Source organism: Aythya fuligula, chromosome 7 (genome assembly GCF_009819795.1).
Source record: "Aythya fuligula isolate bAytFul2 chromosome 7, bAytFul2.pri, whole genome shotgun sequence".
NCBI classification, from domain to species: Eukaryota; Metazoa; Chordata; class Aves; order Anseriformes; family Anatidae; genus Aythya; species Aythya fuligula.
In genome coordinates this window covers 18,510,935-18,526,688 of record NC_045565.1, presented here as the reverse complement: position 1 = coordinate 18,526,688, position 15,754 = coordinate 18,510,935, and the positions used below count along the sequence as shown (strand labels likewise).

The 15,754-nt window shown below is 42.3% G+C and overlaps 1 protein-coding gene across 2 annotated transcripts; it reads left to right on the top strand.

Moving 5' to 3' along the window:
* Positions 1 to 2,953: 2,953 nt before the first annotated feature.
* On the top strand, positions 2,954 to 15,512 carry LOC116491477 (annexin A8-like). Of its 2 annotated transcripts, XM_032191460.1 has the most exons (12): positions 2,954 to 2,974; positions 6,575 to 6,665; positions 6,930 to 7,024; positions 8,230 to 8,343; positions 9,191 to 9,281; positions 9,863 to 9,942; positions 10,535 to 10,594; positions 11,127 to 11,220; positions 13,062 to 13,157; positions 13,390 to 13,448; positions 14,144 to 14,266; positions 15,449 to 15,512. In XM_032191460.1, exons 1-12 carry the CDS (start codon positions 2,954 to 2,956, stop codon positions 15,503 to 15,505), a joined length of 981 nt encoding a protein of 326 aa, XP_032047351.1. In that variant the 3' UTR covers positions 15,506 to 15,512. The 2 variants fall into 2 exon arrangements, with proteins under 2 accessions (XP_032047351.1, XP_032047352.1); XM_032191461.1 differs by lacking the exons at positions 9,191 to 9,281; positions 9,863 to 9,942.
* Positions 15,513 to 15,754: the final 242 nt, after the last annotated feature.

Here is a 15,754-nt window from a genome sequence, read left to right as displayed (position 1 = left end):
CTGGCTTGGTATGTACTGAGGTAGCTCCAATGTCCCCAGTTCAAGCTTGGAAAGTCCCAAGTGCGGTGTCAAGAAAAAGCTAAGTGCAGAGCACCTTCTTCGTTACGTCTAGCTGAAAATGGGTTTGGCTTGAGTGGCCTAAAGACACACAAACCAAACCTAGTTATGGTGCTTGTGCTGCTTCTTCTGGAGGTTTCTGACCGCTTTTGGTGGCTGATAGCCGTGCCAACAGCTGACTTGGCCAGGCACACTGGCAGAAGCAGGGACTTGCTGAAAGCTTGGAGGTGTTCAGGGCTGAGGCTTGAGAGACCTTCACTGTGGAGACACTTTGTGGATGTCTGTACCCACAATATGACTGACCCACCACTCAGATGACACTCTTGCAGATGGCTTAGAGATGACTGTTTTGTGGTGGTACCACAGTGCAAACAAGCAGGATCATGAGGTCAAATTTTAACCACCTTAATGTATTGCTGGGCAGTGTTCTTCTGACAGTATTTCTAGTGAATTTGGAGTTCACTTTATCAGGGATGCAGAAATGACTTCTCTGTGTGTGTGTGAGACAGTGAGGCTTGGGGGAACCTGTGTATTGTCTTCTACCCCTTTTGGGAATTTTGCACGATCCTGTGGATAATCACTGCACTATGTGAGGTTCTACTGCTGCTGTAAAAGGTGTGTGTGTGTTCCTGGTACATAACAGTAAAGTACATGAACCACAGACAAGTTCACTCACATGCACAACATGTATGGTATGGGAGGGCCAAGATGTGTAGATGAGTATGTAAACCTAAGCTGTTCAAAACAAAAACTCTGCCCAAGCAAAAAGGGCATTGGACTGCAGTGTGTGCCTCCTGCTGTGCTGGCCTGAGAGCATTGACTGCTCTCATGTGCATGAAGCTTGTGCAGCGCTGCTCTGAGCCTTACTGCGTTGAAGCTGCATTCATCATGAACTGAGACAATACTGCAATAGAGTTCAACTCACAGCTGACAAAGTGATCAATTCTTACAGGATAAACCACAATGAATGAAGAGCAGGAATCAGTTCAGAGCAATAGCACCATACCTGAAGAGGGATTGCTCAGGGTTCAGTTTCTCCAGACCTTACCTAGCCCATTCATATTGATTTCTTAAAATCTGGCCACTGTTCCTCTGCGTTAAATTCTAATTCCCCTGTTAAAATCCCTTCTAATGTCCCTTTACAGCCTTTTTAGTTTGTGCTGGCAAAAATGACTGGTTGGATGTTTTCCCATTTTCTCTCTGGTTTGGTCTCTGCTCCCCTCTGTGACTTTCTGTCTAGAAGGGTTTCTTTGTCCATGGAGTCCTCAAGAAAGCTGACCTTCATGGCAAGCTGACCTAATTAAATCCCAACACAGGGAAAAGGCATATGTAAGCAGCCAGGCACAGCCCTGAGATCCAGCAAAAGCAAATCTATCCTGCTCTGACCACCCTTCCTGTGAAGGAGGGGGAATGAAGGACCACTCATGAACCCTCCTTGCTGTGTGCTGTTGATGACCCTGCCTCTTAAACATGACTGGAAACCAAGCTGGTGTGGACCCTAGTTGCACACTTTCTACGCCAAGGACAGTGCCTCCTCCTCCATGACTTGCCCTCCCTGTGTGATGGATGGGTTTGAGGCAGGAGGAGCTGGCAGAGCTCGTTCCAGTGGGAATAACCAGAGCAGCTTCCCAGGCCATGGGGACCCAGCTGGGTTAAGTGAAATAACAGCATGTGGGAAGGACGTAAGAGACCCATGGTTTGGTGTTTACCCAGGGTCCTGTGTGGGCTTGTAAATGTGAGAGGGGACAGAGTTCCTCTATAGCAAGGGTTAAGATATAGCTGATGGGAATGCTTCCATCAGGGCAGCTTTCCATTTAAAAACAAATAAATAATAAGGGTGTGATGGGTTCTGACAAAAGTCTAGACAGGAAAATATTGCTACGGCCGTAAGATATTTCAGCTGGTTTCACAGAAACACTTCTCTAAATTTAAGTATTAATAGCCTTTTGGCTCCTACTATGAACACAAAAAAGAAAAAATATTCACGTTGCACTAAGCGTTAACGTGTAATAGCAAGCCTTACGGTAACCTTGCTGGAACTGACATTGCTGAGAGCAGTTAGCCTGAAATGTGCTGGTTCTGTGTTAGCCTAGAGATGCTTCTTGCTCATGCTGTGTGAGTCCAGGTTACATGACAGGGAGAGACCTCCTGAGTCAGTATACAGTCTGCTGCTGTACTGAGCTTTGCTATGACATGTAGGGCATGTTTGGGTGTTGACTTAGTGTTTTTTTAATAGTTTTTTTTGAAAGAAGGGATGTAGGTGAGCATTTGTTAAGTTTTGAGAGTCCTGTTTTGCTGTCATCCAGATTGGTAGAAATAGAAAGAGTCCTTAATAACGTGAGAGTGGTTTATTTCATTGTAGCAGAACTCACTGGGTCTTAGTGGAGTTTAATGCCAAGAAACTACCTGGCTTTAATTTGCATGTCATGTCAGTGCCAGAGGCTAAAATGTTAGCGGGTTAGGGTGTGGGGGAGAAGCAGTGGAAAAATTACAATGAGCATTAGTCAACTGAGGTTGAATGTAGGGCTCCTCACAGGGGAAGCCTGGTTTATTAAGCAACTCGATCTCTCCCTATGAGATCATACATGCAAAACAGGTTAAGCAGTGTCTGCGGGCGTTGCCCCATGGAATTTGTAGATAAGGATGGGTTATACCTGCCAGTTCTCAGCACAGAGTCCAGTTACATTCTGCTGCTTCCAGAGGGAATAAGCCTCCTGAGGAACACAGTTATTCTAATTTTCTTGTGGTAAGTCTATTGAAAAAAATAATTATATATATATATATATATTCCTCTTTTTTCCCCCCACCCTCTTCAAATCTCAGATTCCCTAACTGTGAGGTGTGATGCGTGTGGTTTTCTTCATCAACAGGCCCAGGTATCACTACTGACACTGCAATGGCATGGTGGAAGGCTTGGGTAAGTAGAGGAAATAGTGAAGTGAAACACCTTGACTTCTTTGGCAATATAATAAGTTAACTTGCTAGCTCTATCAGGCACTGTGTGGGAATGAAATGTTTCCCTTTAAAGATCATCCAAACTTGTTTACCGATTTTCTGACTATAAAATAGTTTTCAGCACTTCCATAACCTTAATTAAAGAAGGTGTTAATATGCATGCTGGCTTCAAGAAGACCAGACTCTCCCTGCCCCTTCAGTTGAGTGGTGCAGAGGGATAATTATGTGTACATGGGGATATGGTACCGGGGATCAGCAAAGCTGCACAGCAGAGGTCTGCATTAGGTATGAACGCTGCAGTCTCCTTGTCCCTTCCTTCACCTCTGGCAGTGGGTTCAGGGCACTGGCCTGTCCCCAGCGTGCTGGCAGGCTGTGGTCATGGAGGGAGGTATAGTTTGTCAAGCTACAGTGTCTTTCTTTTCTGGGTTTTGAATATTGCTGCAACGCTGTGGACTTGGACGCCCTGCCTGTCTGCTACAAGCCAGAAATGCTGTTTGTTCTCTTTTAAACTCTTGTGGCTTTGGGAGTTGTGGGGTGCCCTGAAGCAGCCTCCACATACAGTTCAGTGGCAGCTCTCCCATTAGCTTTTATGGAAGGCTAGGTTTCCCCAGGGACTTTATCTCTAGATATCTACAAGCTAAGGCCTAGAAGATAGCTGCTGGAGAATGGCATGTGTTGGAGTACTGGTGGAAAAGTCTCTCCCTGCCCGGTCACCACTCTTTTGGAAGTTAGTATAGTAAAATGGATTTTTTTTTTCCAAAGCTTGGAGGAACTCTCACTTTAATTTTTCCCTTTATGTTGATCTGTTGCCTCCACCCTCCAAGCTGGAAATCATTTAGAAACGTAGTGAGAAAAGGAGGAAAAGTCATTGAAAGCTCTAGAGGACTCTTATCTGTTGGTGTTGTAGGGGTGGAGGTATGAAGACAGGCAGGCAGTGGAGGAGTAGCTAAAAACAAATTGTTTTTCAAAATCCTCCATAAAAATACAACTCAAATGCAAACTATGAAAAATATGAAACACTCTCAGAAATTTTCCACTGAAAAACAATAACCCCACCTGTAACCCACATTTCAGGATTTTGATGAACTACTCCTTAGGTTAGAAAACACTTTGATAGGATATATATTTTGATACATTTTAAATCCCCTTACCCTTAATTTATAAGTAGAATGCTTTTCACATCATCAGCTGCAGGGTACACGGATTACATTGCTTTTGCACTAGTTATTCATCTTACCAGGAGATTTGCATGGATGCTTTGAGTAGTTTCAGTTAGGTAATTATAGCATCAATTCATCTGGAAAACAAGACCAAACTGAATAGTGTTTCTCTGGAAACTGACTGTGATTGTACCTGTGCTGGAACACAGAGAATCAAGCCTATGAGTGAGTCATGAGTAAGCTACTTGAAAGAGGATGGTCCGTGTTTCTTGGAATTAATACCAAAAAGGGCCATTGTTTGATTTGTTACTGCTGCCTCCAAATGAAAGCTGAGCACTGCCTCTTACCCTGAGTCACCAGGCATAGATCCAGAGCATTTCTTTCACATGAGCCTTTGAGTGCAGCTAGAGAGGACTGTCCATCTATTTCAGAGCAAAATCAGACAGATAAGTGTATCTTGCTTTCTGGGGAAGTTTTGCTGGTACTGGCTGACTTCACAGGGGAGCAGAAAAGGAGTGTTTGCTCTGATCCTGCCCAACAGCCTGGCCAGGCCTCCTGTTCCAGGCTGATGGCAAGCCTTTGGGGGTGGCTCTGCAGTGACAGCTTCACCACAGCCTTAAACTTGCTGCTCAGTAATCACTGGGACGTAATCGAAGTTGCATCTAGTGAGAAGTTTCCCATTGATTCAGTCCCTTCCTCAGCTGCTCTCCCTACCTGGAGCAGGGTGTGGTGGCACAGGATTCTGTTGCTGTACTGGCTGTGAAGCAAACTTCAGCAAACACGAGTTCTTCCAGATCTTGCTGTCTGCTGAACATACAGCTTCTGTTGAAGCTCATCATTTTTTGGTTGTTTGATACTGTTCCCAGAGCTTGGCTGGCATGAAAACACCTGCCAGCTATGTCTCCCAGTAGAGCACTGGACAAGAACACCTGAACGAGCTTGCCCTGAGCCAGCCTGAGTATCTGTGCAGCATGGCATGGCTATGCCTCAGCTGTGGTGCTGGGCTAGGCCTAGTGTTTCTTGGCTGTGTGCTCAGGAGCATGACATTAATCTTCCAGACTCTTACTTAAAAATAAAAAATGCCAGCAATGCAGGTCCTGCAGGGAATTTCCACAAACCTTTCTACCTGGCAAAGATTGCTTGAAGGTTAGCTCTGGGAAGGATTTTTCTCTGGGGAGGGCATGAATGACCTGAGACGGCGCAATGAGAAGGGGGGGAAGATCCCTCTGTCACAAAGGAAAGAGGAGCAAAAGGAATTTACACCAGAGCAGGAGGCTGCTGGGTGGCACTTGGAGGTCTATATTATGCAAGTCATATGGGACAGCATTAGTGATTACTTATGCTCCATAAGCTCTGGATTGAAGGTGTTTTTTACCTGACTGTGAGGCCACCCCCTTAGAAAAAATCCATCAAGTCATGCTGATATCATTAGTTTGATATTAATCATATCCCTACAAGTCCATTTATGAGAATACAGCAGTTTCCTGGGAAAGCTTAAATCTCTCTGCTGCTAAGGAAAAGAAAATTGCAGTTATTGGAATAAAGTGGTGATGACTCTTTATGACTAACCATTCACAGACTTCCCTGTTGATAGGACATTATTGTTGGAAATGTCAGCGTGTTCAAGCCAATTCCCTTGCCTAACAGCTTTGGTTAAGCAGAAGCTCTTAAGCCTGTGTTCTGGTTGATGTCCTTACTATCTTAGGGTGACTGGAGTAAATCCCAGTGCGTCTTTCTGCCCTATTACTCTGATGCTGGCTGTGCCTTACGGGTCTGACTGGAGAATTGCTGTGTAGTTGGCTCTCAGCTCAGAGAAGAACATTGTAACTGCACTTCTCCAAATGGATCTGTTCCTTCAAAGTAGCCTCTTGGCCCAAATCCTTCCCAAGGAGGTGCTTCCTTATGTGAAACTAGTTGTACTTGAGTGAAGCAGCAGCAGAATAAAGCTGCTAACTAGAAACATGGTTTGTGAGAGCATATGTATTCCATGAAACTGAAATGCTATGTATAAAACCACTCTGTACCAAAGCACTGGAAACTGTGGCACTTAATAGCAGTATGATATGACAGCATACGTGCTCTTAAGCATTGTAGAAAGGCTTGAATGGGAAAGTCCAGGCTACTCAGCTTTTTCTGCCAGACCACCTGCACCTAATGACTTCTGCAACAGTGCTTGACCTCGTTTTTCTGCCTGGACCCAGAGGCTGGCACAGGCAAGTGGAGGGAAAAAAACTTGTGTTGTCTTCTGAGCTTTGCTCTGAAGAATGCCTTGAGCCAATCCCTCAACTTTTCTGTCTTCCACATGTGTAAGCAGTGGATAATATTAATTTACTTTCCAAAATACCCTTTCTTGAGCTGACAAAATGCAGGAATGAAGTGTTGTATTTTTTCTTATTTTTCAGAGTGAAGCAGAGGGTGTGTCTGTGACAGGTGCTTTAAACTTTGACCCTGTACCTGATGCTCAAACTCTGTACAAGGCCATGAAGGGGCTTGGTGAGTTGACTCCATCCATATGTGTAAATTCTATGTTGCATTTATAGTTGCTCAGTTAAAAGCCATTCCTGAAGAAAATTGCAGCTAGAGATGGTTTTTTATTTATTTTAATGTGGATAATTCAAAATCCACATTTCTGCAAGACGTAATTGAATTTCTACATCATGAAGGCAATAAACTAGGGGAGGTTGTCTCATTACTTGAATTGCGATTATTATTATTATTCTGTGCACTGTGTTTATGGCTTTTTGTTGCTCTCCATAGGGACTGATGAACAAGCTATAATTGATGTCCTAACTAAGAGGAGCAATATGCAGCGTCAACTGATTGCCAAATCCTTCAAAGGACAGTTTGGAAAGGTTCTTCCAAAACAAAGCCATATTCAGTCACTGTTTCACTGCGTGTGGGATGTAGTTAATGGGTGTACAGTTCATCCTGCAAGCATGGTGTAAACAATATGCAGGTCTTTTGCAAACAGACAGGTTAATATTTGATAATAAGGCCTGGGGTGAATATGGGAAATTAATTTGTGGTGGGATAAACTGGTTTTCGTCTAGTGATTGTAATTTTCTTTCTAAAAGGCATTTTGACCAGAAATACTTTTTAAAAATCCATTTTGTCTTAAAGTGTAATTCCTTATTGTTTTTGAAGCTATAACAAAGTTATACTTTTCTAAGTAGCCTTTTGAGTAAATTATTGGGCTGGTGTGGGGCTCTTCTAAGTGATAAAGTTCAATTTAAATACTTATTTCATTACATTTATTTGGAAATTCTAAAAATGAAAACAAACTGCAATTGTTGACAATCATGTTTTTATGTGGCTATCTTTCTGTCTTTGATAAAATCTTACTCTCATTAGAAACACTTGTGCTGCAAACTCTTCCACCAGCCCAATGGTGTAGCCAGATGTGTGAGAGTAGCATCTAAAAGTGTGGGGGAAGGAAAGTTATTAGCAATGAGCAATATAGGCTCTTGGGTCAATATAGAAACAGGAAATCTTCAAAAAACCCTGATGGAACAGGAACTGCCTTGAAAGAACCTAAGAAAGGGAAGCAAATGTGTATGGGACAATGAATAGAATGGTTTCATTCCATATACCCACTGAAACAGGGCAAGGCATACCCTAAAAAAGCTATATGATAATGAGAGGAAGGTTTGAAGCCTGTCTTTAAACAGACTGCATGCCTGATTCTGCAGAAGTCCTATGTGTGTGTGCATGTGTAGGCTTTGGATGTTGGTTGTATCCTTCACTTAGTTCAAGGCCTTCAGCTCCTGGTTCTGCTCCCTGTCTAAAACAGGTTGGAGGAAGATGTTTATCTTCCCTGCTCTGCTGCAAAATTATTACCTGGGGGAAGCTTGGTACTGGGGAACAAAGGAAGTGGAAGGACCTAGACAAAATCCATTTTGGAGTTAGGTGCCTTTTCCAGCCCCCAGGACCTTTTCCAATAAACTGTCAACACAATGATGTCACTCAGCTTCACGGCTGTAGGCCATGGGGATAGAAACTGGGCAGGAAAGAGAACCTTTGAGGCTTTGTATGTGATAAGCATGGTGATGTTCTACAGGATCTGATTGAAAGCCTGAAGTCTGAACTGAGTGGCGACTTTGAGAGGCTCATTGTGGCTCTTATGTATCCCCCGTACAAGTATGATGCAAAGGAGCTGTATGATGCCATGAAGGTAAGCAAACTGCATGTTGCTATTTTAGTAGCATAGGTCCAAAGTTCATTTCCTGTAACTTTGCCTATTAATGAAAAGTGATAGTAACTGGGCTAGTGGATGATTATTAAGTTCATTATTAACAGTACCCTTTGAGAAATATTTAGTTGTGCTATCAGCGTATGTTGGGGGGGGAGGGGAATGCTGCTGTAATATTTATATGTAATATGTATATGAGTTTCTGTATGTATGTGTCTCAAAGCCTGGGGAAGGTAACAGTGGATCCAAAATTGCCTTTGGCAACAGATAAACATCCACAGATGAGTTTCTAATGTGTAGTTGTAGAATCTCTTCAATGCTTTCTGTAGTGCATCTTGTGAATGGAGCTCAATGACCTTGGGCCAAAGTTGCTGCTATGACACCCCACCTGAACAGTGAAACCTTTAAAAAAAATCAAAGAAATTAATGAGTGTTGGTGCAAGGCCCAATCTGGGGTTGACTGGCATCCTGCCTGTTGATATAGTATTTTTTTAATGGTACAAAGTACTGACTAGACAAACATTAGTGCCCCCACATCCCTCTGATACTGTCCACCAAAGATCCAGATCCAAAAATGCATTGCAGAAGTGCAGGGTTACACACAATCATACTTTACAAATTGGGCATCTCAGTAAATGAATCCACACTCAAAGCAAACGTGCTTTGTGTCTACAGTTTTCATCTTGACAGTTTCTCACAGCTCAGCACACAGCCTCGCCCTTTGCTGCCGTAAGACTCCTCGTTTGACCATACTTTTCTAGCAGTAAATTTCACTGCATCATTAGATATCTTTCTCTACCTTTTTTTTCCACTATGTTTTCCATCAAAGGGTGTGGGAACAAGTGAAGGTGTTATCATAGAGATCCTGGCATCACGAACAAAGGCGCAGATCAGAGAGATAATCAAGGCGTACAAAGAAGGTAAAGTGCCTGGGGCTCTGGTTTGTGTGGTCAGAGCAATGTGCCACTGCATGACTGCACAGCGGAATGGTGTTACCAGCTAACACTGTCAGCAGGAAAAGGGGATTGTAGAAGCAAGAAGGTGCAGCCTAACTCCACCTGGCAAACAGAACTGAGTGAATTTGAAAAATCCCTCTCTAGCTTTCTTCCAGTCAGAGGAAAAGGCCAGCAAATCACAAATTTAGTCTGTGGTGCCCAGCACAACCATTGCCAGAAGGCAAATAAAGCTACAGCTGTACACTTGGCTTTTTCTCTCCCTTAAATGTGCTGTACATGGGAATCTGTCAAATATATTTGTAACTATTTCTTTGGTCCCTCAAACTATATCCCTAACATTAGCCATGGGTTTATGCCTTTGTCATTGGAGCTAGTGGTACACTTGGTCAGATGGGAGTGCCTGTCTGGGTATCACTGAGAGGGTATGCTGACCTCAGCCCACCTTTTTTCACTAGTGACCTTGATTAGTGTATGTCCTCAGGTGACTTGTGATATCCTGATCATAACATCCAAATAAATACTTCCATTGTTCTTCTCTTGTGTAGAATACGGTTCTGATCTGGAAGAAGACATAAAATCAGAAACAAGTGGATATTTTGAACAGATTCTAGTTTGCCTTCTTCAGGTAATGTTAGAGAAAAGAGGATCCAAAGATCTTCATTTTTCTATTACTTTTTGGAGAAGACGTGCGATAGAAGGGACAATGCAGTCACAATTACCACAAACTACAGTGACAAACACATCGCTTGAACTGGATTTCTGTTTTCAGCTTTGATGTGACTGAGGCAGGGAACCCTCCCTCAGCAGCAGTAAGAGAGCTGGGAACAGTCAGCTCTGCTGCACGGAAACATCTCACTTTTACATGCATGTGTCACTACACTGTATAGGAGTCTTTAAAAAAAATCTCAACAATGATTCAACCCTATTCTAGAGTCTGTCACCTAAATGCTGAGAGCACATTTGGATTTATTTATCCTATTGAATTTTCTCAATTTTCTTGCCAAGAAGCAGAATAACTTACCAACTTCTTGGCTCCACTTCACATTACTGATTTCAGTCAAGGAGTTAGTTCTTGTGTTGCCTGAAACATTACTGACTGAGTACTCTGCAAAAATAACTGAGGAGGAGAATTGTTCTTTGTCTAGCATGTACTCTGTGATCCCCGTGTGGAAAATAATTCATGAGAGCAAATGGTGTCTGTCTTTTTCTTCTCATAGGGTGAGAGGGACAATGCTACTCTCTACGTGGATACTGCATTGGCTCTCCAGGATGCACAGGTACTCTCAAATGCCCATGATCAGTGATATGCTTGCATCCTGCCTATCTTGAATTTCAGGATCCTTGGATAGGAGAGTCCAGGTCAGCATGGGGCTGGAGCCATAACAGTTTCAGGAGGGGCCTTCTTGAAGCAGAAGCAGCTTGGAGTTCTTCAGTTTTGCCTGCACTGCTGAGTCTTGCTGTTCCAAACAGGAAGGATGAGAAGTGGGCTCAGGCTCCACTGCTTTTTACATGTAGAAATATATAGACATTGTGGAGAGGTACACTGAAGAATAGGGAAGAAACCTCAGTAGCACTGTTGGCTGCTCCAGCTGCTTCAGGAGGGATAGAAAGGGTGGAGATAGTTACTGCCCCAATTTCACTAGAAGACACAATCAAGGGTCTACACAGTCAACTACTCTAGTAGAGTCTAGTTCATACAGTACTTTAGATTACTTTGAGACCTGTTACCCAAGCAGTACCTCAAGCCAAATGCTGTTCCTTTACCAGCTGCATGCACAGAAAATCTAACCATAGTGTGTTAAATTTCAGACTCTCTATGCTGCTGGGGAGAAGATACGGGGCACCGATGAGATACAGTTCATCACCATCCTGTGCACGAGGAGTGCCACACACCTGATGAAAGGTATGAAGCAGTCCATGTTCCTAAGCATCTGAAATGAGAAATCATCCTAGCCAAAAAAGAAGAGGCAGGGATACAGATGTCAAAGCTCAGGTGATCAGAAATAAACATCAAAGTCTGCCTACTAATCCTTGCCCAATCAGTGCCCAAAAGCTGCCAGCAGCTTTGAAGCTTATGTAGATTCAGTGCAACTGAAAATCAGACTGCTTATACAGGAGTCCTGATACAGCAGTGATGGCTAGATGGTATAGCTATCCTTATAAGCCTAGGGGGAGAGAGTCCCTTCCTAACTGGATAGAAGTGTGCAGTCTACAGGCTCATGACTCCTTGGACATGGGTTTCTTTTGGAAGAAAATCACTGACAACGCCAGTGCTGGAGAACCACAGGGAGACTCTTCCAGTTTTGGCCTAGGTTCTTTTGAGAGCATTGGAGGCTGCTTGGGAGGGGAGATGATAACCCAGCTCCAGCTAAGGGTGCCCTCAGCTCCCCAAAGCATGAAGCAGCAGAGACCTGGCCTTGTCATCTCAAGACTTTTGAAGCAGTCCAAGGCTCTGACTAACAGATGTTATGTTGTCCCTGATCCAAGCACATCAAGTAGTGTGTGAATTCACTGGAGCTCAGTTGATAAATTTAGCTGTTGATGACCTAGGTGTGCCTGAACTTTTTCAAGCTGAAGTCTTTGGAGACTATTTTCAAGGCCCTTGGAGGCCAGCTCCCCCTTGTGTTTTTAAACTTAATCTCCCAACAGCACTTAGAAACAAACAAAACAAAACAAAAAAGCTGACTCTAGTCTTTGGCCATGTCTGTCTTTAAAAACTTAATTGCAGCAGTTGGTCTGGATGTAAACAATCTTTGGGACATACTAAATTATCAAGGAAATGAATCTGATTTCCTCTGCACTAAAGCAGATTGTAATAGTTTATTTTTAAAAAACTTGCATGTATTTGTTGCAACTAATTTTTTTTTAACATGGAGAATAGGTCTGAGTTGAGAATGTATCCATTTGTCTGTTCTGTAGTAGTACCTTTCACCAAAATATCTGTGTGTTAATGTTTAGGGGTATGATCCTGAATGCTGTGCAAACTTCAGTATGATATACATTGTGTTACATAGCAAGTTTCCTTTTTTGTTAGTGTAAAAGCTAGGAATCAAAACAGGGATCTGTAGTTTGGAACCAGAATCTGTATCCAGAGTATATAAAGGGAACAATGACTCTGCTGATATTTTATGTGGGAGTTTATATAGCTTGCAATCTGCATCTGTTTACTATGTTTTGTGTTTTGTTTGTTTGTTTGTTTGTTTGTTGTTGTTTTGTTTTTGTTTTTCTGAGTTGCTTTTAAATTGTGGTTAAGTTTTCCCAAACTGTTGTCATCATTTAAATGTCCAAGGGCCATGAGCATAGTTCTAGACTTAATTTGATTCTATTTTGGCTCCTGAAGCTAGTGACAGCAACAGGACCAAATGATAGTTGTGCTTATCCTTCTGGAGCCTACTTCATTTGTGTGGTTAAATGCAGTGATGAAGACACAGATTTCCAAATGAATGTGAGGTTGACTGAACTTGCTCTTACAAATTAAGACAGGGAATTAAGCCCCTTCTGATCAATTAGTTGCTTTGTGTACATACAGATACTTCTTTCTTGGAGATAGGTTTTTGTGAAGCTGTTTTTTGTAGCTGATTTCTGGACTTGACTAATGCTTACTGAAGTTGTTTCAAATGTGGTCATTGCTTTAGTGGGATATTCATTTTCATATCACCACACAAGCAATACCTGTGAATGTTGGGTACAAAATGTCTGAGCAATTGCTTGGTGAAAATTCAAAGTGCTTTCTGTTTCAAACAGTGTTTGAAGAATACCAGAAACTTGCTGGTAAAAGCATAGAAGACAGCATCAGGAGTGAGACTAGTGGCTCACTAGAGGATGCTATGCTGGCTATTGGTAAGTGTCTCATTTCCCTTTCTTTTGCCTGAGTTTCTTGTCTTTCCTCCTGCAGCAGTTGACTGTCATGGGATGGATCTGCTTTATAAAGATCTCTGGTAGGAAGTAAAGGATACTTAGTTCATGTCCTAGGGGCAGACTTCTTGAGTGAATGGAAAAGCTGAATCTGTTGAGCCTGCTGCCCTGGACTACAATTATCATTGATTCTTACTGAATCTTTTTATATGCCTAGTGAAATGCACGAGGAACATCCATTGCTACTTTGCAGAGAGGCTATACCATGCTTTAAAGGTAAGACATTTATTGCAGTGTATTTTTTTTTTTTTGGAAGAAGCTTTTTGAGGAGGTTGGTCACAGTGGGATTTTGCCCATAATGTTAACTTAATGGACTGGGCCATGATATTTTCTTTTTAGGAAGCAATGCTCTTAATAAAACAGTTAAAACAAACAAACCAAAAAAAAAAAAAAAAAAAAAAAGTTCAAATGGCGATATGTAAGACAACCGCAGACAAATGTCCCTATAATTTTTAACTGATATATAAAATATGTCCGCTCTCCCAACTTGGTGGAAAACTGAGTTGATTGTTTATTTTCTTATTCCCCCAAAGGTTTTTGTTATTGAAGTGAATTTTATTTTCCTGTGACTGATTAAACAATACTGGTTGAAGGCAGGTGCCTTCACAATACTGGTTGTATGGGTGCTGCTGCAGAAGGGCAGTATGTATTCATTGCCCTCTTTCAGTCCTGGAAATGCTTTTGCATTTGACATGTGCAAAGGCTCATGGCACTCTGAGACAGAAGGCTTGTAGTAAGGACAGTGGCCCTTGGTGGTGGGGATGTTGCATCTTCAGAAGGAAAAGCAGATTGCTGCAGAATGTGTGCTGAGTGATGTCTGAAAGCTAATGTACCCAGTTCCAGACCAGTTCACAACAGCTTATCCCTTGAATGCCCACTAACACTGCAGACTGATGTATCTGTTATTTCAGGGGGCTGGCACCCGTGATGGGACCCTTATAAGGGTGATTGTTTCTCGAAGTGAAGTTGACTTAAATCTTATCAAGGCTGAATTCAAGCGGATTGCAGGACAGTCTCTCTCCAGCATGATTGTGGTAAGCAGCATCTTGATATAATAGCTCTTAGTCATTATGTGCATTCCTAACCTGCCCAGAAAAATGTGACGTGGGCAAAACCAAACCTGATGAGAGACTGCTCTAGGCTTTTCATGTGTTCTTCGTGATCTCCTAAATGAATCTAGATGCATTAAATTATCCCTGTTACACATTTTCCATGCTGTGCCATCTTCTCTTTTCTGCTGTCCTTTACTACCTAGAACTAGTGCCATGTAAATCAAACCAGTTGTGTTTTTATTTATTTATTTTAAACTGACTTATCCCAAATGAAGGCCTGGTCCATGCTGTGGTGAGTTAAGTTTATAAACTGAACCTTGTCAAATCTTACTGTATTTCTTGGTGCTTGAGTCTCAGCACTGGACAAAGGACCCTCCCCTAGCAAAAAGCCATGTTTTCTATTAGGTCTGAAAAGCTGGGTTTTATAATTTGTTGTTTAAGGTCTCTGGGGCATCCCTTTCCCCTAGTGCAAATGGCACAAAAGCCCTATGCTTATCAGTCCCCATGGGACGTCTCATTCTGTAATGAGGGCCCTTTCTTCTAATTGACACTGTCAGTGTCTGTCATGTTGATTAATGATCAGTCTTCGAGGGTCTGTATGGAATATTCATTCCTCTGAGAAGTGGAAATGCCTTTATACCTGTCATCACAAAATATTCAAAGGGAGTAAAATTTCTGTCTCAGGATGTTCTCTGTAGTTCTTCTCTAGACCAAAATGACCATATTTGTGGCTTTCTTAAAAACATCCTTTGTCAGGGCTAACTGCTCATTCCCTTCCTGTAAGGGAGGGAACACTACACAAATACTAGGGATGTAAAATCTGAACACAACAGTATTGGTTTCTCTTGTTCATGCTGACTTTTTGTGCCACTCTGTGGGATGGAGCCCTGATCAGTTACTCATTGGGATTCCAAAGAAAAGAACTGGACTTGATAAATTTTGTTTCAGGTGGAAGCTATGGGCTTTGTTTCTGTTCACTTTTGATGGTTTCAGCTGGCAGTGACCCTGCTGAAATCTGGCTTGATCTTTCCAAAGTGTTTTTGTTGTGGGGGTATATCCCATCCACTGACAAAGGCAGCAGCCAGTTTATAAAGACGGACTTCTATACTCACCTTTTTTTTTTTTTTTTTTTTTTTTTTTTTTTTTTAATTTTCCCCCTATCAGGATGACACCAGCGGTGATTACAAGACAGCCTTGCTAAATCTCTGTGGCAGTGACTGACAAAATCTAGGAGGAAGATGCTGAAATGGATACAGAAAGCAAATTTGGAGAATAAGTGCCTGAAAATGCACACACAGAACATCCTTCCATTAATTCAAGGAGGGCGAGGGGGTGGAAGGGAGATGGGGTAGGTGAGATCAATTTAGTAAAAATTTCCAAAGCTCCCTGGGAAACATGGATGCTTAGTACACATTAAAAACTTTTTACTTCCATAATGGTTTTAAAAAAAACTTCCGTTTGTGTTTGTTT

What these genes read in the sequence shown, in the direction of transcription:
- LOC116491477 (XM_032191460.1), top strand. Translation starts at nt 2,954, where the DNA reads ATGGCATGGTGGAAGGCTTGG. An exon ending in TTCTAGTTTGCCTTCTTCAG is followed by an intron (nt 9,943 to 10,534) that starts GTAATGTTAGAG and finishes TTCTTCTCATAG; the next exon opens with GGTGAGAGGGACAATGCTAC. An exon ending in CTCTCTCCAGCATGATTGTG is followed by an intron (nt 14,267 to 15,448) that starts GTAAGCAGCATC and finishes TCCCCCTATCAG; the next exon opens with GATGACACCAGCGGTGATTA.